Below are 24,248 nucleotides of genomic sequence, written 5' to 3'. Positions count from 1 at the left end.
TTTGCAGGATTTCATAAGAATTGATACATAAAGTACGAGCCAAATCGAGCAGTTTTCAAGTTCTGTTTGTTCTGATCAGAGAGTTAGGATAAATTGAATTAGTTAGTCATGTAATCGGGGAGGTATTTAGCTATGAATCTGTGATGGTGCAGAAATCTACGACTAACTGGTCTAAACTACAACGTGATCGAGCAGAAACCCGTACAGTTTTTTTCTCAGGCCTTCGATACTCTCATCGGGTTTATCTCCTTCCTGTCTCGAGTTATCCAACCACTGATTAACCCTTTTGAGCTGTCCCAGGAGCCTGGCGATTTCTGGGTTCCCTTCGCCCTTCTGCATCCCGAATGCCATGTCTAGGTTAGTCTCTAAGTAATTCAGAAACCACGTTCGAGAAGAAGACAGCAACTTCTCAGCTAAATTTGCAGCATCCTTGAGCCCGTCTCCTTTCGACCATTCTTGCCTTCGAACATCAATGTTCTGAGCAGCTGAAACGGAACGCCTTGGACGAGAAGGCTGCCCTTTCGTGTTGCTTTTCCTATCTTTAGGTGAAAGGTTCTCGCTCTCGGTTTTCTTGGGACCGTTCTCTATTATAGCACAATAATGCTTTTCGCCACTTGATGAAATGCCTCCTTTCTGCTGATTATTCGAAAACAGACAAAACCTCGAGAGGCTTGTGTCCACTGCGGCCTGAACCCACAACGCTGCATTTCTGTTAACCGCGTTCTTGCACATCTCTGGCAACGAATATTGTAAGCTAAAACCATCTTTGCTTTTCGTTTCGAGAGCTCTCCTGTTCATCAGAGCATAAGTAACAGCAAACGCCTTCTTCATGCTTTCCTGGAGGTTCAGAAATCGCTCCACCACTTGTCCAGCAGAGCTTCTATCCGACAATTCGCATAGCTCTGCAAAAATGCTAGCAATATGGGAAGGGCAAGCCACGAGGAACGTTAACTAGCATATACAAGGCAAAGATAAATTCGAGGAGAATGCAAGTAATATAAACTAGTTGTTAAGAGTCCCACATTGATAAAATAAGAGAGAATAGGGTTGTCCCACGGGTTTATAAGGTCATGGGTTAGACTAGCTAATTAGTTGGATTCAATCTTTTAGTGTGGTTTGGCCATGTGCATTATAGCCCAATTCGAGGAGAATGCAAGTGACATAACTCGAAAACTCGGGCAACATATTGAAATCAAATGCCTAAAAAAACCGAATAGTCACACAAACATGATGCCTAGAATACTAAGAACATCAGATAATTGAGAATTGTGTTCCAACCTCATGCAATGAATGACGCCTTCTGCAGCGGAAGCTTCTTCTAACGCCAGCATAGCAGAGCAAAATGCAGCGTTCCTATGACCCATAACCTCCTGCAAAGAAAACGCCTCGCATTAGCATAAGCATGGCATGACGATTACGAGAACAAGGCATACACATTAGCTCTTGAACAACCTTCCCAAGACAATGAATGGGCGACGGGAGAGAACTCCAGAATACCCTCGAGTCCGACAGATTCTTAAGGCTGACATCCACCTTCATTAAATGACCAGGAAGAGCATCATCCTGGGATGTTTGGACATCTTTCTTAGAAGGTTTGCTGACCAGTTTCGGTGATACAATGATGTTCTTGTTCTGAAGTGGTGAAGCACCCATGCTTATTCGCCTTGGTGTCAAATCTTTTTCCAAAGAAACCTTTTTCTGAGAACAAACCTGCAAACAGGACAGAATACATTGAACCACTAAGAACATGGGATGATCAAGAAATACGTAACCACTACCCAAGAATGTGCACTAAACACTAGGTAAACTCCACCTTATCATCCAAGTTGACAAATGACATAAACCAATGGATCTCAACGCTGCACTATGCTTACTTTTTAATGGGTCACCTATCTTGTGGGTGTTGTAAGTCAAGCAGGCTTAACTACAAAATTCTTTGACTATCTGGTTGTATACTTGTATGATAAACCAATTGGTGATAAGTAAGTGGACATTAACCATTTAACCACATCCCTCCATAATAAGCCACAGCCCCATGTTCAGAATCAAGCGGGGTTGAACTCGACCAACGCCCAACAAAATAAAAAAGGTTAATAATGGGTAACCCCACCCAAGATAGGAAGACATCCAAACGTGTAACTATAAGGTCACGAATTCGAATCCCTACTTTCTTTATTTGACCTAGTCAGCTATGGGTAACCTACATGGTTTACTTTTTTGTGATTGCTAGGGTTAGAAGCCTAATTTACCAACCTAAATTTGGACATTATTGCAGTTAAGTAAAACAATAAAATTGGGTTTTGGTGCAATCATGACTTACAGAATCTGGGCTAAAGCTCTTGAGAGGATTGTTCTTAGATATAGGCTTAGACCCATTTTTCCCACTCGGACTCGGGTCCCATCCTCTTCTCATGGAATCCAAGCTTACTCTCTTCATCTCCATCCCTTCAACCTTACCACCAGCATCAATGGAATGTCGTCTTCTATGCTTCAACTCTGATTCTTTCGCCTTTGCCTCATTCTTCTTCACCTTCTTGGGCTCCGACCGGCTTCTAGCCGTCAAAAAATCGCTGGAAATCAAATCCTTAGGCTCTCCGACGCACGGCCGCCGCTTGGCCACCGGCTTCAGTCCCCGGAGCAGCGGAACAGGGGACCCCGCGTCGAGCCGAGTCACGTGGATGAACTGCCCGAGTTGGATCTTGTCACTCAGTATCAACTCGGCGTCTTCGTCGGAGACGGAGACGTAAGCCGAATGCTCGGAATCTGAAACTCTCAGGTAAAATCCCCTGCTCTTCCATGGATCATCGTCCAGTGAAGGCACAATGCTTATCACCTTAAAAAGTTCATAATCCAAAAACCAGGAAAAAAAATTAAAAATCAAAAAAGAAAACAACTTTGAACATAAACAGGACGAGAAAGTGAGAAACACTTGATTAAAAGATACCTGGAGGAGAGCAGAGCGGTGTTCACCCACGACTTTAGCGTCTTTGTCGTCGACATTCTGGAGAAGTTTGAGCAAGACGCCGGGAGTGAGGGAAGCCATCAGAAAAACGAGAGCAAGAACCGAGCTTTACGAGACCAACTAACTCAAACACCATTAATGGCGGCCAGAAAGGAGCAGAACCCAGAACCCAGAAACCAGAAAACCAGAAAACCATCCAAGAAACGAAACTGGGAGAAGATTTTAGAGAAAGAAATTGGGTGGCGAATCTCAATACGGCGTTGGAGGGAGCGCAGTAGTGACGGACAGGTGTCGGTTTGGGATGCGGTTCGGGCCGCAGAAGGGAGCGAAAACAGCGATGATGCAGCAGAAGAGAGAGAGAGAGATGGGGGGTGGCGCAGAGTACGAGGAAGAAGTAAAAACATAGATGGAGTAATCGACATCGGCAGTTTGTTTTGATGAATGAATGAAGTTAGATAGAATACGACAAAGATTGAACAAAAAGGAAGGTGGCAGGGACTTCATTTTCAACCTTCAATGTCCGTATCGTATCGCTCTCTCAATCGTCCTTTACCTTCTGCATTTATGCACAACAACAGCAACCATTTGATGACGATCAGCCGATCACTAGTCGGTCCAGACAGGGTCAAATGTCTATTTTAAAGATATTTTATTATACCATCTAATTAATTCAATTAATTATCAGCTGACAGTCTTACCAGTTAAGCACCGTGTGCTCAAATAGCATATAGTGACCGCTTCCATGTGGCAGGTTAATGAAATTAAGCCTTCGGGGAGGCGTTGACTCTGTGTGTTTCATTAAATTAAGAAAGTATGTTTGAACAGATACTACTCTGTAATAGAGTCGTAGATGATCATGAGATCGATAAATATGTTTGAACAGATACTACTCTGTAATAGAGTCCGTAGGTGGTCATGAGATCCAGAAGATACTACTCTGTAATAGAGTTGGTAGGAGGTGTTATTTGTACTTTATTAGGTTGGGAAAGTATATTTGAACAGATACTATTCTGTAATAGAGTGGATAGCATTAAAAAAAAACAACAACCATTTATTAAACATTAGGGCTGTTAACGAACCGAACATAAACGAACGGAGGTTGTTCGTGTTCGTTTGTTAAGGAATTTGAAGTGTTCGTGTTCGTTTGTTAAGCGTTTGTTAGTGTTCGTTAACGTTCACGAACGTGTTCATTAACGTTAACGAACATGTTCGTGAACGTGTTTGTTCACGTTCGCAAACGTGTTCGTTAACATTAACAAACACGTTCACAAACATGTTCATTAACAAGCACGTTCACGAACATATTCATTTACGTTCATGAACACTTAATAAACAAACACCTGCACATGTTCATGATCATAATTCGTTCGTGAACTATAAATAATCTACGTTCACAAACAATAATCAAACAAACAACACAACTACAAAACTAATATAATATATAATATAATATAATATATATGTTTGTTAACATGTTCGCGAACATTATTAAACGAACACAAACGAGCTCGTTCACGAACATTATTAAACAAACATAAACGAGCTTGTTCACGAACATTAGTAAACAAACACAAACGAGCTTGTTCACGACCTCTTAGCAAACGAGCTTAAAACTGTTCAAGCTCTGTTCGTTTATTAACCAAGCTCTAAATTTTGTTTGTTAATGTTCATTTACCTTAACAAACGAAGATAAACGAACGCTTACCGAACACGAACACGAGTAGTTCACCGAAAGCTCTGTTCGCTAACACCCCTACTAAACATGGCCAATGGCTAGACGTATTATTCATGTTATTGAACCATTTCAACTTTCCTATAACTCAACTAAGGTTTAGACCAAACTAAGCTAATTAACATAAAAACTCTGTATATAACTTATTTATCTAATTAATACACACTAGACAATTTATACGTAATAATTAATAAATGCAAAAACTATTCCCAATTTAAAAAATAATTATAATTTCAAAATCAGTTTAAACCAAACTTATTAAATTAAACCGTCAATGTTATATCTTGTTAAGGTTTTATACAATGGGTACTCCAATTAAAATTGAACCAACATTATTAACATTATCACATTATGCAGAACTTTTGTACCATTTAATATGAATATTGAAATTATAATTTAAGAGTAATTATCACTTACTAAAAATATTAATTACATATTGATGGTCCAATCAAGTAATGATTAGTTAAATGAAGTAAAAATTGTACTTCGTAACACTTATCCTTGTCACTTTCAATTGGCATATTATCACTAGTGGCTTAATCAATCAAATGCAAAGTGAGCATTAAGGCTAACCACAACCTTGCAAAGAACCCATTGGCAAAGTGATGTGGTAAAATGAGGTGAAATAATATGCTATTTATATTTTATTTTTATTGCTTATTTGGATTGCAAATTTGCAAGTAATGCAAATTGGCAAACCATTTGCATCGTACAAAGCTGCTGCCACAGCAGCAGCGGCAGCAGCTTTATACCTTTTTTTTTAATTTTTTATTTTATATATGTACGTTTTGTTTGTTTTCTTTATTTATTTTATTGTTTGGGGTCCACTTTTCAAAATAGATTAAATTTGCAGAGATGTGGTCTCTATAGTAGATGATTTGCAAATGGGATGATGTAGAAGTGGGACCCATTTTTTAGAGTGGGAGATATTTGCAGGGATAAGGTTACCCTAACAATCATATCAGAATTACCATTTGTAACTAACATTCACTATGTATTTTTAGCCTCCAATATATTATAATGTTATTTTATTTGATAGCCTAATGAGATTAGAACGATTAGAAATAGAGATCGTGATATTGTAATGACAATAATAATAGCAATTTTTTACCTCCTCTAAGGCCCCGTTTGGTAAAATAATTAGTCACTATTAACTATTTGACTTGGTTAAACAATCAATATGAGTGTTTGATTAATTAGCTTTTTGTAACAATTTAATGTTTTAAAATGTTAAAATTCAAAAAGCTGCTCAAAGTAATTTTTTTATCAGTTTTTTGAGAAAGTCATTTTGTATGTAATCAACTAACATGTAACACTTAATTTACCAAATATTTTTCTACAATTAGCTAATGCTATCAACTAGTTAAACCCACTACCCAATCAGCTAACAGCTATCAGCTAACAACCATTTACCAAACACCCCCTAAACCATTACCTATCCAATTATTTAAAAAAAAAAAAAAAAAACGACAATTGGAATAGTGAACCAACTGGTCGCCTTCTCTGGTAAACGGCAACCGGCAACTGTCGTCGATCGCCGAATTGTCACTAGAGATGATAAAATTGATACTGGAACCCTAATGACTTGTAATAACAAGTTATTTATTGATTTTTGAACTTCATTATCTCAATATAACTTGTTAACGGATATAATTATACTTTTAAAAAATTTAGAAGGCTAATTAACTTTTCATTTAAAATTTATAAATTTATTTAACCCTTTACATTTTTTAATTTTTAATTTTTTAGAATCAAAGAGGGATGATGAGAAAGTGGAGAAATTTACAGTACATGTGACTGGAGGGGAAGATAGTGACAAGAGCTAGACAACAGAGAAACCTGGAAAGGGAGACAGAACTAAATGGCCAAATCTGTATTATAATCCATTATCCATCAGTCCATCACCACTGCAATATTAATACAGTATTGTACTTTAGTACTACTTTGTTTATTTGTTCCAGACTGACAAGGAATCTCATGTATAGTCAAACATTTATTTCATTAGATACACTATTCTTGTTTCCTAGGCCTACTTCAGAAGATATACTATGGAGTAGGGTTTATATATATATATATATATATAATATTTTTATGTGTTTTCAGTTAATAAATTATATATGTATACATAAATAAATTAAAGACATATAATTTGTTAATTAGATACACATAATATGTTAAAAGTGTATTTATGTGTATATAATTAACATATTATATTTTTATAGTTTATATATTATGTTCATATAGTTAATGAGTTAATACCCAAAATCGTCCTCGACTATAGTGGTTTTTCTCAATTTCGTCCTAAACGACTTTGGTGACCTAATATCGTCCCAGACTTTTGTGTTTCGCTCAATTTAGTCCCAGACATTTGTGTTTTTGCTCAATTTAGTCCCTCATTTGTTATTCTGTCCATTAGGTGTTAAATAAATAGACAATTCAGTAATTTTAATATTGGCATCTCTTTACTCATAGACATGTGAACTGCGAAATCCTTTTTTTTTTTTTACGAATTACTCTCAGAATTACTCCTAAAACTGCGAATATAAAATTTGATTTGTAGGTCCGGGAGTAATTCTGGGTGTAATTCGTACAAGAAAGAGGAATTTCGCATTTCACAAGTTGAAAGTAAAGAGAGATCAATGTTGACGTTACTGAATTGTCCCTTTATTTAACACCAATTTGACGGAATAACAAATAGAGGACTAAATTGAGCGAAACACCAAAGTCTGGGACGATATTAGGTCACCAAAGTCGTTTAGGACGAAATTGAGAAAAACCACTATAGTCGAGGACAATTTTGGGTATTAACTCTATAGTTAATATATTATGTACAATTGTGCATTTGTTATAAATATAATTAAGTGTGGACATTATGAGTTGATTATGTAACTGATGTAACGGTCACATTTATGTCTACCATTATTACCTTCCGTTACAAATGTATATTATATATATGTTTTGTTGTAATATGAAAAATACAGATGAATGAATATGCGATTCCCCTTTTCTCTCCATTCTGTTTTTATTTTAACACGTTATCAGTACTTGCTCTACCACCACCTCCCGACCAGCCCCAATTGCCGGTGCGCGCTACCTTTGGCGCGATATGGTGATGCACTATCCTAGCGTGTTTGTTCGACGCTCAAAGGATGATCGCCCGCCTTCGCTGTCGGCTCCGCACACACACATATGTCGCAGCCGGATTATCGCGATCGGCCTGAGTGCTCGTCGCTACCTTCATCGCGGCGAACAGTTGAGGCGAGGAGTGAGTAACGGGCTTTACCTCCGGCGACATGGTCTGCTTCACCACTCCAGCCCGCTCCGGCGAGAGGCGGCGTCTAGGAGTTTCTCACTGAACCGCCTCGACCTCTCTGCCCTGGGATCTACCAGCGATCGGACTTCACAGTCCGGTGAACAGATCTGTCTCCTCTCTGCGCCTCTGATTCTCTTTGCACCCAGATCGATCGCCGTCAAGAAACACATAGGCTTGACGCGGTGGAGACACTTCACAAATCATTGCGGTCTTCATCGACGGAGCAGTTCCCGGCGATCCCCCAGTTGATCAAAGATCGGATGGTAGGGATGGAGTTATCTCGTTGCTGCGATCCTTCTCCGATGGTTTGATTGTTGATCGGCCACCATCATCTTCCGCGGAAATCGGTGCGCAGACGGATGGCGGTATTGGTTTTAGTTTGTCGGCGACTACTAGCTTTGCTGGGCAGAACCCTCCTCGACTTTGGCTGTGAGCTCTACCCAGGTGGTTGATGTGCAGCCAGCCATCCTCGGTGAACGGTACGCCATAACTTTGTTTATGCTGAGATATGGGCATTTGGTATTGATATATTTTGATTTGCATTCTTAAATTTGCTTAAACATATTCATGTTGGAAGTACATCGGTATTAAGTAAGGATGATTTTGTTTATATGGAGAACCAGACAATAAGAATGCATGAGAATAACCAAGCCTATAGCACTAGGATGTTCTCTCGGGAATAGGAATTACGGAGTATATATTCCCTGCATAGCAAGAATATAATAGGAATTAATTAAGATATACATATGCATGCATGTGTGTCTCTTTGATAATTGTTCACTCATAATCAACTTTTGAGTTCAGCGTCCAATTATGAGTGCGATCTACAGGGTTTTTAAAAAAATAAAAATAAAAAATGCAAGGTATGGAACTACAGGAGTAGACCAGCGTTTTTTTTCCTAGTATGGTTTTATGTTCAGCAGAGTGTCTGTTTCCATTTTATATGAGGCTCAGATCAAATAAGTGTCTCTGAGTATTATCATTTATTATTGGTTAGCTATCCACCATGTGTTTTAATGATAATAACAAGAAAATGGGCAGATCCCATATGGAGTATATAAAGAATGAAGAAAGAATATAATTGGGTGGATAAAATTTTGTGGTTCTATCCAAATGGGCGGCTCACACCGAGTCCATTACTCACTATGATTTTAGCCTTCGGTCTATAAGGCTTCTAAGTTCTAACCCTACCTTTGTTTATTTAGTTAATATGATGGGTTTGATGCCAAAGGTTTTTTTTGAAGAACTATATAACAGGACCTGTGCTCTGTGCATGTGTTTTTGTTATTGATGGTGGATTTAAGTCACCTTGTAATAGCATATGGTGTGACCACACTTATTAAACCACACTGTCAGTACTTACTTTGTTTAGTGACAGTGCTATTGTTCCTGGTTAATGTGAATACCACTGCTAATGTATCACTTAGTGTTGGTAATGGGGACTAAGGTCACACCTACTTGCGTGACTAATAATGGTGCATGTCAAGCTGCCAGTTCGGCCATAGCGCCTCGTGACTCTTATGCCACAATTAATACTTTTAATAAATTAAACACTTTGGTCTTGCCCCATGTTCCAATTCGTGGCAGTGCATGTGCTTTCAATGAACCTGTTAGTGGTTGGCATGTTGTGTTGCTAGGTGTTGGCCCTAGTGTTAATGCTCTTAATGTTTATAAGATTTTTTTAAAATCTTAATGTAATTTTTGCCTAGAAATGAAGCACTTATTATATGACTTTCCCTGAAGGATTGTCTTGATCAACAAGTGATTATAGCCAAAAATCTAAACATAGCATTGCCCAGAAGGCAACAAGTCATAGCACAAATTAAAAATAACAGCACTAGGGCAGTTTCCCCAATGTAAAATTGACTTTGTATTGTTTTAAAAGTTAATTGATGGTGCTAATTTGTTATACAAATTATTTCACATGAGCCTTTGGCATTGAAATAGATTTCAAATCTAAGTATTTAAATGAAATGATAATACCTAATTTTTTTAATATAGTTTTGCCCAGAAGGTAAACCAAAAGCACTAATTTATTTGCCCGTCAGTTATGATTGTCACATTGTACTCCAGTAAAAGTACATGACAAAATTATGCTAAGTGTTTGGTCATTTGGACTATTTTTTTAATAAGGTCTGGAAGACCCTGAATGTGGATTGATCTTTAAGGTGACTAATGGCTCATGAATGAAGTTTGCAACTTCTATTTTTAATGCTATGCTACTCTCCAAAAGTCAAATTTGACTCACATCATGTTGGTTTGCCTGAAGCAAACAAGTTGTGATTTTTTTTACACATAGTAATCACTGCCTGAAAATTTTGACAGGCGCAGTTTGAAAATTAAATTCGTGAAAAATATTTGTTGAACTCCTTTTGGCATGAAATTTTTTCTGGAAAACCTAGACTCGTGATATTTGATGTCTGTAAAAATATTTTGTTAAAAATATGCTTTGATTATTCCAGAAAAATTTGTAAAGTTTTGGCAGTGTGCTGCCAATTATTTTTCTGCCTGGAGCAATGTTGTGAAAAATTTCAGAAAAAATACTTCCACACCTTGGATTGACATAAAAATTTTTATGTACATTCTAGACTTGCTGAACTACATGTCTGCCAAATTTTGTGTCAAAATGTGTTACCGTTTTCCCTCAGAAAATTCTGCAATCCAGGTCAAAATTCTGAAAATTTTCTGCCGTTTTCAGCTTGTATATCTTGCTATTTTGTGATGTTTTCATGCTGATATGAAACTATGAAATAAAATGAGAGCTTGCTTGGAATGAATGGGCCCGGCAGTGAACATGTGCTCATTATTCTTCGGCGAACGGTACTTCTCTCATTTTTCTAATTTATGAATTAATAAACAATATCTCTTGTCATGTCATGTCTTGTGTGTACCAAACATGATACTCTTTATTTAATGGATGTGCATGACTCAATAGAGAGTTTGGTGTCCAAGACATAATGGACAATTATATCACATGCTATTGCAAGCTTCTCTTTAATTGACAACTTTTAGCATATAATCTCTTGATTAGGCTCATATAAGAGCTTTTGTTATTTCTTGTTGGCAATTAATTAATTGCTATAGGCCATAGCTATTGAGATTCATCACCCAACTTATAAGTGTGGCATATCATGAATTCTCAATATGATTAGGTTGCACCTGTCGTTGCTAAACCTTAGCTTGCATGTAATAATAGTTAAAGGCTATGACATGTTTACAGTGCTAGTTTATGCTATAGAAACTTTTTGACATGAGATTTGGCATATGATATTTAAATTTATAGTCCTCATTGTTTTATATATTTATTTGCCCAGAAGGTAGATTAAGGATTTTAATTCTCTAAGTCATCCTTTTAGGATGAATCTTGACAATGAATTCTTGACCAAAAATGGTCAACCTATCCCATCAATCCCCGAAGGATTGCTTGACGTTACTAAGTTTAACTCATTGCATATCACAAATCAATCCCTCAAGGATTGCTATACCCCTTTTTTACACCTAGTACGTGTTTTCAGAAGTAACATTTCCCTATTTGCGTTATTTTATTTGCGCAGTCTATTTTATATCACCACCATAACGTACCTCTAAAAGGGCTATCAAAGAAATCTCCGTCTATTGATTAAACACCGAAAGCCCATGATAGGGGATCAATACATATAATTGGGTACGTTGACTGCATTCCTAATGAAGATTGTTTCTCGGCATTAGGGGGAGATAATATACTACTCCGTAGCTTTTTTGGAATGCCAAGAAATTTCATAAGAATAAAAACATCTTCATTTAAATCCATGTACTAGTTAGATTGAATTGGAAGTTCAAAAGATAATCTATTTGCGATTTTAGCAAATAATCTGCCAAATACATCTATTGATCATAATGATCATAAAAGAAGTGACTAGGTCCTATATCCTTGGACCAAACATATCTATCGATACTCATTGACACTAGAAGTGTAGGAGATCTATGGGTGAAAGAGATATGGATCATAATACTAGATCTAGTAAAGAAATATTGTCACTCTTGAAATAGCTTGAACAATTATGTCCTGCAGACGTTCGTCAAGATAACGAAAAACCCTGGTAAGACTTATAGGTGCACCAAACAAACGTAATACTAGGGATGCGGAACGACCAGATCAAAATATCTTTGGGAAATGTTTAGAATCTGGTTGTTTTAGAAATTGCCATTACTTTTACAAATATGGGAGTTTTATAAAAGGTTATAGTTGTCGACAACACAATTGCCATTACAAATTGCTCGTTATATGATAATCTGGATCCAGAGTTAGGCACCAGAAGTGCCATGACTATTTAATATATAAAGGAGCAATTAAGGCATAGCTCGACTCGCTAATATGAATAAATTCTTTTTATAACAATACACCATTAAGCGTTAACCCTGAAGGTTACAAATGGGTGTGTGCATGAAAGAGAAGTAAGAATAGCAAGGTGATAATATATGAAGTGAGTTTGTAGCCTATGGGTTCACGCAGAGACCCTTAATTGATTTTAATCAAATATACCCTCCCACGGTGAATGGCATTAAGTTCCGCTACATAACACAATTGGCAGAATAATAAATTTAGATATGCAGTTAAATTTATTTTTGAGAAATCCCTGATGGATTCATAATTCTCGAAATGAGGATTTATTTAAGTATTATTATGTGTCATTATTTACTCTTTAAAGGGTTGCGAATGGAGTTAATATCCTCATTGAAGGAATAATATGTACCATTGTGTGCTTGATAAAGGGTTGATAATGAACTTATTTATTATTTATTATCTCAGTCAAGATTGATGGTGTAAACATCAATGAAATATATAAAGAGCTTGATAATGTCAGTTCATGTTTAAAGACTGAGACTTTTGAAATAAAAAGCTTGTGAAAGCTATAAGTATTATCTCGACTTGAAGATCGAGTTTTTCTTTGAAGATTTTTTTTATATATACACCAGTCAGCCTACATCTAAAAATGCTTTTTCACATGTCTATATGCATATAAGTGTCATGTTTTTATCAAACTAAAGGTTGCCTAATAATCTCATGAAGCAGATAAGGAACTTTTTTTTGGACTCGAAGTCCCTTACTTCATTATCGTTGGAGCACCATTTTTAGAACCAGAAGTTCCATAATCGCAACATATTTGCGATGAAATTGCTAGCAAAATTTAGTGCTCATCCTACAAATGAAGTACTTGAATAATGATTAACATATCCTCCGGTATCTTCGAGATACAAAGACATGACATTTATGTAAGAAACCATGATACAGGTTTAATAGGCTACTTGGGTACTGGCTATTGTGTTTGATCCCTGCAATGCCAAGTCCAAACTGGTTATACAATGAATTTTCTAAATGTTCAAAATGAGGGCAATAACACTTGTGTTGCACCAATGTTATATGAGCTCTAGAAGAGCTATATGATTATTGTACAAGATTTTTTTACTCTAGTGACAATCCAGAAGATTTGTCCAATCAATTTCTTCAAATTTTGAAATACATTTTATCATGTCGAACTTGAAGATTGTTATCTTCAGGGGGAGACGGGAAGTACATTTACTTGAATCAATCCGGAAGATTGAACGTAAAATCCTGAAGATTAAGTCATAAAAGACTAACAGTTGCGCACTATTTGCAACACATAAATACATAAATATCATGTACTCTTTTCCTCACTAGTTTTCTCCCATTGGGTTTTTCTAGTGTGGTTTTTAACGAGGCATGAGTATGAAATAATAATGTAAATGGGAAAATGTTACAAAATAATTGCTTCAGTCGACAAACCCCAAAATCTTGAAGATTATGCAGTTTGCGCCCTGGTTGTACTCTTTTTCCCTTAACTAAGTTTTTCCCACAGGGTTTTCTTAAGTTAAGGTTTTTAATGAGGCGACCAAATACAATATATGTTTTTTCATATATCATGTACTCTTTTTCTTCAACTAGGTTTTTCCCACGTGGTTTTCCTAGTGAAGTTTTTAATGAGGCATGAATGTATGCTATCCATGTACCTTGTACTCTTTTCTTGTTTAGGTTTTTCCCACAGGGTTTTCCTAGCAAGTTTTTTTAATGAGGCAAGATCGTGGTGTTATAATGTCCAAGGGGGAGTGTTATAAATATAATTAAGTGTGGACATTATGAGTTGATTATGTAACTGATGTAACGGTCACATTTATGTCTACCATTATTACCTTCCGTTACAAATGTATATTATATATATGTTTTGTTGTAATATGAAAAATACAGATGAATGAATATGCGATTCCCCTTTTCTCTCCATTCTGTTTTTATTTTAACAGCATTCAATTTATTTACATGCAGAGAATTCTTTAATTGCAGTTACATTCACTGATTCACATAATCTAAATGTTATTTTAAATATTGATCTATAATACAAGATAGACCCTAATCTATAGTATAATTTGTCCGTACTTGACTCTTTTCACTCTTTGGCAAATTATATCGTCGACCACTATGGACCTTGGTCCAACACACATAATTTGATTTCATAATGCACAGAATTTATGTTCATAATACACATACATAAACGCGATATAATGAACATGAATTATGTGCATTATGAGCATGAATTTTATGTATTATGTTAAATGTTTATGTCCCCCTCAGCTATATAATGTACAAAATTCATGTTCATAATGCACAAAATTCATATTCATTATATCGTGTTTATGTGTATTATGAACGTAAATTATGTGCATTATGAGTATAAATTATGTGTATTGGACCAGAATTCACAGTGCACTGTAAACCCTGATCCATGATATAACGATTGTCACTCTTGTCCTCTCCTCTATTTATCATATTGAAAAGCCCATTCTTTAGAAGAAATTTCTGGCCCAATTGAGAGATTTTTTTTTTTTTTTTTTCCATATGACACCTGATATTCATACTAATAATGCTAATTATCCAATTATAATGTGTTATACCGATATGTAGGTGAGAATGTGAGATAGATTCTTGAGGAAGAAAGCAATTTTTTTTATATGTATGTGATTCTTAGTGCACAATAGGTCACAAGAGTTTGTGGTCCGGAAGCTCTAGTAAGATTGAGAGGTATTAAGAGAGTTTAATTAGTTTAAAAAGTTCAATATGAGTAATCTATAGCTTTTACAGCATTGAACAAAGAAATACATACTGAAATTTCCGCTAACGAGGCATGACGACGCTTGTCTACATGTCAGTCAGGTTGATCGTATCACGTGTTTGCACTGATGCAATTCAGATTGACGGGATGACTGAAAGGACGCTTAACATGTTGTCTGGATAAGATCTATTTCTCGGTCTCACAATTAAAGAAACATACGATTAAAGTAAAAAATGATTAAAAATTGTCATATACACTGTATATTCCTATCACGCACTGTTATAAAATTAATGTGAATTCGTTATAAATCAAGTCACAAAATTTGATTCTTACTCAATTAAACCTAACCCATTGTTTTAAAAACATGATAGCACATATAAAAGTGGATTTCCTCTCTCTAATAGACTAAAAAGTCCATAATTTAGAAGAAATTTGTGGCCCAAATTGAAAACTTCTTAATCTTTAATCAGAAGATTAAAGGTTTAGCAGTCAGTGTAAAGAATGAAAGTTACCTACCCTAAAAAGGTAATATGACAAACACTCTTAACTTAGAAAATGAAGTCTGGCCAAAGTCATATCTTAGTCAAGAAATCCTACAAATCAGCAATCTCAGCCATTAATAAAATCAAGAAAAATTCATGAATTTTTGAGATTAGCTGATTAAGATTATTCCACATACATGCATGTATAGACTATAGATTGCCCCTTTTTTTTTCCTTGTATCCAAATTCTGCAAAGTGAAACTAACTTAGTTGAATCTCATACATTCTGGAACAACTCACGTAAGGGTGTTGTTGCATATACATAAATTCGAATTTTCACTTTATGAGTAAGAGAAAACCTTTTTCACTTGAGTCAACACCTTTTGATTATAATTATAAACAGTAAATCTTAAACTCAACGGGGTAGCTTAAGTGGCAAATGAGCTCGTTCGATTCCTCTTGGACCAGCTCCCGTACCTCCCGGAACGAATGGGGATTAGTCGAGTCACGAGTGGATCTGAACCGTTAAACGGACAGAGAAAGACCCGAACCACCTCGTGATTTACACCAAAAAATAAATAAATAAACAGTAAATCTTAGGTCTCACAGTTTCCCCTTCACTGAACATTGATTGTCTCTATCAAATCACCCTTCTTAAAGAGATTAGGTGAATGATATGTATATTGTTAACACCACATAATCATTTCATTTATGGAAAAAAGCCATCCAGGAAAACTGACATCTTGCCATCTTAATGCCCAACTGCCCTCTAAGCAATCCAAAACACTACACCATATAATGCAAGATCCACCATTGTTGTTCACTCTCTGATCTTCTAATTTCTCCCTATCATCAACTCTAGCTCAGACTGAACTCAAAGAGAGAGAGAGAAAGATTGAATCTTTGGAGATGGGCAGTGAATTTTTGTCAAGAAAACCCCATTACGATATCACCATGTCAAAGAGGACCAGAAAGCCAACTAATTCAAACCTCATCAACATTCAAGAATCTGCTGATCATCATCAATCTGCAGAAAACTGCATCAGTGCTACAGTGAAGATGAATCAGGTGGTGAATGAAGGGATCATTCAAGGGGATGATGATGATGAGGAGAGCAAGAAGAGTTTGAAGCAGCTGATTGAAGGCCGCCGGAGAGGGACTTCTCTCGGAGAACACTTCACGGCGGAAGAGAAGCAGCTTCAGGTGGCGGTGGTGAAGGCGGCGGCGGCGGAGGACGGCGGCGGGTCTAATGGCGTTAAGTTCAAGCACATGATTAGCCGCTACACCAAAGTGTTGAGCCACATGATGAAGCTTAGGCGCGATGCGAGCAAACCCCATTTCCGATTAAAGGTGCAGCAGCTTCAGAAATAATAGTGATTTTAATTTGCAGGAATTATTGGATCGGATCGGATCGGATCTCCTCGTGAATCTTCTTCATGCAGAAGAGTCATGCAAAGAATGGGAAAAAAACACATTTTTGAGAAGATGAGAGGTTATATATATGTGTGTGTGTGTGTGTGTAATTGATTGTATCTATAAGCTATTTTCTTTCTGGAATCTTGGGTCCTGGTGCATTTTGGACCTGGAAACCTTCTTCAACCAAGTATGTATATATGAATATGATGAGCAAAACCTTCTTGCTTGTTTCAAGTATACTATACATTGCGCAGAAATACTCAATTTTCTCTTTGTTTAGTTCTTTATTTTACCCACTGTTTGCAAAAATCGCGGCTATCGGCGCCTAGGTAGGCGCCAGGCGGTCGGCTTTCTAAGTGCTCTAGGCGCTCTAGGTGGTCCCCAGGCGGAGGGCGCCCACCTAGGCGATCTACGTGGTCCCCAGGCACCCTAAGCTATATGCATCTAGTGATTTTTTCAACATTGCTTTTACCCTAATCATAATAGCCCTTCACCAGGCTGAGTGGTTTACCTTATACCATGGACCTAGATCGACTTTGCGAGGTGAATTTGAATCCAAAATGCACAATTTGTATATTGAATGTTCACAATTTACATGCTAAATGTTCACAATTTATATTTTACAAAATTGTGAACATTTAGTAAATAAGTTATGAACATTCAGTATGCAAATTATATATTTCGAACCCAAATCGCCCTTGCAAAGTGGACTCACTTCGGATTCTCTTATCCTTTTAGGGTTTCATTCCAAGTCGAATCCATAGAATAATTTACCGTGATTTACCCATCCAAAGTGTACAGTTTGATTTCACAATCTACTTTCAGGTGACAATAAAGCTACAGACTCTCGGGATATAGCTCAATTGGTTTACATATCCAAAGAGAGTTTATAGGTAGTTTTACTTTGTTCATAACGGTAAAATGTAGGGTTTGATTTTGCAATTTACTTCCTCCACCAATACACATGCATGCATACAAAAACACTCTTATAAAACTACACTCTCAAAGCCATGAATTTGAAAGTGAGCATTATGGTAACAGTACTTACAACATGAGGAGTAATCTTAGGAACAAAAAGAAAATGTTGCTCAGATTCAGACAAACATGTTTGCCTGTTGACAAGAAAACACCCAAAATATGCCACTCAAGAAAATTCTGACATAAAACTTCCAAGAAAATACATCCAAGAACTAGCTTGAAATGAAAGGCTTGAACCCCATTAACAACAGGCCAAAGTATTGCAGTTACATTAACAAGGGCAAGCAGTAACAGAAACAGCATAAACTGAATTCTTAACCTTATACATACTTATACACTACATGTCCACCATTTGCAATGAAACAAAGAAATGAAAATTAATAATTAACAAGAAATGGAAAAATATATTTTTCAAAAATAAAAAAAAAAAGGGAAAAAAAAGAGGATCCATGAAATGACACAATACACAGTAGCACTGCAGTCTGCAGCTGCTGGATTTCCCCACTTCTATTACGCCTAAAGATAGGTTAGAATGTAACTTGAATCGAGGGGGACATCATGTTGTACCATTTTACATGCCTCTTGCCCTCTCGGGCTTTGGCCCCCAAAAGCTTAGTTCGCAAGACGATGACCGAGTCTTCAACATATGGAAATATGTAGCACAACACCAGCTATAGTGTAAGACAATACAAATCAGCAACTGTCAGATGCTTTACAGGAAGTAGTCGGGAGTTCTCCGGGTAACATCGGGTTCTCCCCTTCTTGGAGCAGGCTCAAACTGCAGCCATGTAAGAAACATCAATTTACCATGCCATGTGAACCAAGTAAAAATAGAAAACTCGCATATACATAACATAAATCATGACAGCAGATAATGTAAAGTAGCGCCAATAAAAGGTAAATGGGCCAAAACGTAAATGACTACTATGTAAGAAAGAATAAGCACCTGAATAAATGTATGTTCTTTGTTGTCATCAACTTCCAAAATCGAGGCCATGTTCCCACAACGATAACAGTAGTTTGGTGCGCTAAAAATGGTGACAACTTTTTGTTCCTGAGGCATTTAAAACAATTTGGAAAAATAGCTGAAAACCTATCAATGATCATATATGATCGATCTTAAAACTAGGAGGTAAAGATCATTACATGGCTCCAGTTATATCCTTCCATAACTAGCTGATGGGCTCGGGCTATGAGTTTCAGACTGTTGGTATGGTTGAACTGCTCAGATATGTCCTATAAAAAGTAACATGCAGAATATTAGATAGAAGGCCCACCAAAAAAAAAAAAAATTCAAAAGTTCATCTAATTCTCTGTAGATTAGGAGGCAAAAAAGTACCTGACCGAAGGTATATCCAGCCCCTCGAGGAGAGATACCCCAACCGCAACGATCATCAGGGTCAGACCATAAAAGATCACACATGGGGCCTTCATGTGGCACTTCTTGAACACGATCAAAACTTCTTATATTATCAAGGGTTTCAATAGATGGAGACAACCCACCGTGCAAACAAAATATTTCGGATTCAACCTAGAATTCACATTCATAGTATGAAATTTTTTCAGTAAATTTTTCCAAGAAGGTAAAGTTGTCAATCCAGTGGTGTACACTGTTGTCAATCATCAAGGCAGAGCTAAAGAGATGATTAACAAAAAGACAGTTGTTATCATGAAACTTGAGAGAAAATTTTAATTTCTGGGCATGTAGAGAATAATAAATAGCCAAATGTTAGCAGAAATCAGCCAGCAGAAAATATAAAAGACAGTTCTTAATGTGATACTTGATTTCATAGAATAGTTCATTTGTGGGATTGGACAGAAAGATATATAATAAAAGTTACTAACCAATGCAGTCAGAGGAAAATAGTCAAAGAGATCCGTGAATATCTTCCAAACATTAGCATTACCATACCTGAGAAGAAAAGATGGAAGTTTTATGTATCGTGACACTAATAACAGCATTTTAAAGATTTATGCAAACAGACAATCCTCAAATTGTGCATAATAGCAAGCAAAGAACGCTGACCGAAAAAGGGGGAAAATCCTTTCTCACCAATCTGTGAAAAGCCCCACCCCTTCAACCCCCATGGGGGAAAAACAAGGATACAATGATACTAGTTCAGTAGTTCAGGAGAGATTTTTATCATAGTGCACTTATTATGGCGTATTGAGCTTTAATTTCAATGGTTTTGGCTACTCTTTAAATAATGTAAATGTAACATAAATCAAGACACACTGGGTTGTCAAGTACAACCACATTAATCTAAGGGGTAGAGTCGGCCAAGTTCTCTACAAAATTTTAAGCATTAGAGCAGCAACATCAACATATACTTCGAGTTAAAGTAGCAATATAATATGAGGAACTTACTTCCGCAAACACTCATCATAAAACCCATAGACTTGTGTAATCTGCATCAAAATTAGCAATCAACATTCAGCACATAGCATTCAACAGGAAGAATTACACAAGTTTTAACAATACAAGAATAATAAGCTTATTTCTAACTAACTAAACCCTCACCCAGAGGGATGTGGGTCACATCTTCCTATCAAAAAAGAGAGTAAACTGAAGCGAATATGCAATCTAACACTAAAATGGGGAAGGTTAAGTAAATAACATTTGATATGTTAAGGCTCTTAAAGTTTAGACATGTTTTAAGATCTGAACTTGAAGCACCCTTGCCTAACCTACTCAAACAAATGAAAGATCCCACTCGGTTCAAAACCCACATAACAAGGAGTACAAATAAGTTAAATATTAGCCACCCATGAAACATAACTTGGGTAACAAAGCCAGTATCTGAGGCACACAAACCCTTACCACCCTCACTCAAAAGCATCAAAACGAATAAATGAAATTGAAAAGAATATGAAGTATAATCATGAAAAAATTGAATCACCAAGTACCCATCCCAAAGCAATGGTCCAACAATTAATCAGAAAGGGGACTAAAATGAACTACAAGCAAGTGAAGGAAAAAGATTAATGTCATATATTACCTGTCGACTTTCATGGTTTCCCCTAAGAATTGTAATTCGCTGAGGATAGCGCACTTTCAGAGCTACCAAAAGCTGAAAGATGGCCACAATGAAAATGTTTCAGTGACTCACAATGTGTAGCTAAGTCTTATTTCAATCATTCTTCTTGGGTGGTCCAAGGGCACCTCCAATTTGGTTATAATATGAAAGTGTAGATAACTAGTATGGGAGCTATACATAATTTTCCAAATCTATGGAGAAATGTATCTCCAAAATGTAGAAGATGTACCATTAAGACCAGAAAAGTATCATAAATGAAGTAGAAAGCCCCACAGTTTAGTTACTTACAGTAACAGTTTCAACCGAATAATACCCACGGTCCACATAATCTCCCATAAAGAGATAATTTGTATCGGGACACTGCAAATAAGAAACAACATAAATTGATAAATAAGAACACAGAACCAGCAGTTCACACGCTGCTAAGTGATAATGAAACTGGTATGGCTAGAGTGTTAATTACTTGTCTATTAAACCTATGTGAACCATTATTGGCACTTATATTTATAATAATGCATGAAATAGCACAAGTGGAAGTGATTTTACTGCTTTGAAACAGTCTAGAGATCCCGGTAAATTTCTGGTGTAGCAAATGGGGTGGATACAACACTAAAACTAATGTCACTCATTTAAGTACCCAAAAAAGCACAGTTTTTTTAATGTTAAACAAAGATTAGTTTTGTTTTGTTATAACCAGATATCTGCCCAATGATATTACAATTTAAAAATTGTAAAAGCTTACAAAACAAAACCACCACTATACATACATAAATAAAACATGCATACAAGGATACACACAGACACACATAAACATATGATTGCATTTCTACTAATAACAGTTAAATGAAGTACATCTCTTCTTTCCTTTTACTTGTGAAAGTAAATTAGTAAGGTAGTAGTGGTAGTTGCCTAATGGTGGTGGATGGGTAGGTAGGTGGAGATCATAGGTAGAACTCATATGGAAATTACAACATAAAGTAAGACAATGATGGAGTTTATCTTTACTTAGCATAAAAATATAATACAAGCCTTATAGAAATTAAAACAATTACCTTCCCACCAATCCGAAAAAGTTCAGCAAGATCATGGAATTGCCCATGAATGTCCCCACAAATTGTCACAGGGCTTTTCACTGGCTGCATTACAAATGTTGCAGAATGAATGACTTAAAAATCTTAAATACTGAATCACATAGCCTATAAAAAATCCAGTCACTGTCACCTAGAAGGCAATATTAGCTGCTACTAGTATTAAAAAGATTACAAAATGAGAATCACGTAATAACCACTTAGCCAGTGAGAGATGCGCGTGTTTCATGAAGGAAAAGGACATCATAAAAAGAAAAGGGAAAAAAAGTTATTTAATATAAAGAGAAATGTAAAAGCAGACGACTGGATAGATTTGAGAGGATTATGTAGCCCAATCAATTTGCTATTGTCAGATTACAGAAATATCCAAGGTAAGTGCATTAAGAAGGTGAACACACAATAAAGTTCTTTTTTCAGGTAAGTAGAGAAAACTCTTTCTATACTTTCAAATAGCTAAACTTGTTCAAACTTCAAACCATACTCTACATTGTCTCAATAAGCTATGGAACATTGGAACTCCAACCACAGATGGTAGAAGTCCCAATCACACATTCACACACCAAAAGACTAACAATAATTCATAGCAAGTTAATAAAGCTTTCAAGAAAATTGCAAATTTTAATGAAAGAACTTAGTTTCATACCTGAACATTACTTTCATCCATTAGTATCTCTTTAGCCTTTTCGCATAATGCTCTAACCTAAATCCAAAGAATGAAGAGCATTAGCTCAACCATACCCTTCTGGGAAACAACAAAAAATAAAATTTGAAACCATAAAGCACATAATAAATTCAATAAGATTCCCTTATGAAAACCATTCGTAAATAAAGGAAAACTGTATAAAACACTCGAGTGAACAAATTCCTGAATCTCAAGTTTTGATGTTTATGGATTTCAGTTGATGAATATAATAATACTCCACTAGGATTCTCATTTTTGGTCGCCTAGTGGTGATTCAAAACTAGGATTTTGAGACTTTAATTGAATGAGAATTGATTGCAAGGTACCACCACAATGGAACTATATTAGCATTAGAGAAGCCAGCTTTTCATGAGGTGACATCATTTGAAGCTCAAGTTCATGGGTTTCGGTTCAAAGCTCAGAAGTTTCCAACTGTTAGCTGCCTCAGCAATGTTCTTCTAAGAAGCAATGTTTCTTTTTTTTGGCATAAAAGTCTGCCACCAGATGCATACTGGGTACTGTGAGATTAGCATAACAGGCTGTAAGTTGCTCTGGTTCAGCCACTTCATATATTAACTTGGCACTTCATATACTGAGTGGATTATTTTGGAAAACGATCAACTGATAACTCTCTAACTCTAGTTCCCTCCCAGTTCTTTGCAACTCTTCTATGCTGTCCTTCTACTTATTTCCAATATTCTTCTCTTAAACTCAAAAAATCCAATGCTTTTTGAACTCATTCATCTTTCAAAGTTGATACACTTGAACATAAAGTTATGAGGAAACCAATAGCTATAGCTATGCAGCCCCCCAAAGATCCAAGATTTTGAATTTGCCCAGATCGTCTTGAACATTTATGACCGCCCCAAGGAATGTGAGAAAAAACAAATAAAAAATAACGCAAACCAAAATCCAAAAGCAGATCCAGAAGATTGAAAGCAGGAGAAATTGAAAACGAAAGCAGAAGATTGAGAATCGCTCCAACCTCAGACTCGGACAAGGGCTTGCACTGCATAAGCTGAGAAATCTGCTCGTCCACGTTTCCATGCGTGCTCGGCGACACCAGATCCATACTCCCTCCCTCTGCCTCACAAAATCCGGCCGGAATCCTTCTCCGATAACCCGAACCCAAGCCCTAGGCGTGGATTAGAATTCAGTGATGGGGTAGTCCGCCACCGCCGGGGGATGAGAAGAAGACAGCTAAGGATGGTGAAATCCAAGAGCGGGCGGGGCAACAGAGAAGAACACACATAGAATTTTGTGGATCTACTTCTTTATGCTACTCGCTCTCGCTCGCTCCAACGTTAAAGTTGAAAATTTTAATTTTATTTTATGGAAAATTTTAGGCACGTATTTTTATAAACAAAAATGTAGTCATTTGATGTAGTAGTTAATAGTTAATTGTTGATTTTAATATTTATTTTAAATTAAAAATAGTTTTTTTTTTTTATAAA

General features: G+C 36.4%; 3 protein-coding genes across 3 annotated transcripts; 1 reads left to right on the top strand and 2 right to left on the bottom strand.

Annotated features, from left to right (window-relative positions):
• Nucleotides 1-144: 144 nt before the first annotated feature.
• On the bottom strand, nt 145-3,352 carry LOC109185919. Its single transcript, XM_019335906.1, has 5 exons — nt 2,945-3,352; nt 2,321-2,833; nt 1,453-1,710; nt 1,279-1,370; nt 145-913 (listed from the first exon to the last, which is right to left on the bottom strand). Exons 1-5 carry the CDS (start codon nt 3,041-3,043, stop codon nt 172-174), a joined length of 1,704 nt encoding a protein of 567 aa, XP_019191451.1. The 5' UTR covers nt 3,044-3,352; the 3' UTR covers nt 145-171.
• A 13,149-nt stretch (nt 3,353-16,501) lies between these two features.
• Nucleotides 16,502-16,963, top strand: LOC109186438. The gene has a single exon (XM_019336422.1). It carries the CDS (start codon nt 16,502-16,504, stop codon nt 16,961-16,963), a length of 462 nt encoding a protein of 153 aa, XP_019191967.1.
• A 1,215-nt stretch (nt 16,964-18,178) lies between these two features.
• Nucleotides 18,179-24,103, bottom strand: LOC109181801 (serine/threonine-protein phosphatase PP2A catalytic subunit-like). The gene is made up of 11 exons (XM_019331719.1): nt 23,780-24,103; nt 22,756-22,812; nt 22,077-22,160; nt 21,313-21,384; nt 20,986-21,057; nt 20,355-20,395; nt 19,832-19,898; nt 19,326-19,517; nt 19,133-19,222; nt 18,933-19,040; nt 18,179-18,764 (listed from the first exon to the last, which is right to left on the bottom strand). The coding sequence occupies exons 1-11, from the start codon at nt 23,864-23,866 to the stop codon at nt 18,699-18,701; spliced, it is 936 nt and encodes a 311-aa protein (XP_019187264.1). The 5' UTR covers nt 23,867-24,103; the 3' UTR covers nt 18,179-18,698.
• Nucleotides 24,104-24,248: the final 145 nt, after the last annotated feature.

Source organism: Ipomoea nil, unplaced genomic scaffold (genome assembly GCF_001879475.1).
Source record: "Ipomoea nil cultivar Tokyo-kokei standard unplaced genomic scaffold, Asagao_1.1 scaffold0188, whole genome shotgun sequence".
NCBI classification, from domain to species: domain Eukaryota; kingdom Viridiplantae; phylum Streptophyta; class Magnoliopsida; order Solanales; family Convolvulaceae; genus Ipomoea; species Ipomoea nil.
This window is presented reverse-complemented; position numbering and strand designations above follow the sequence as displayed.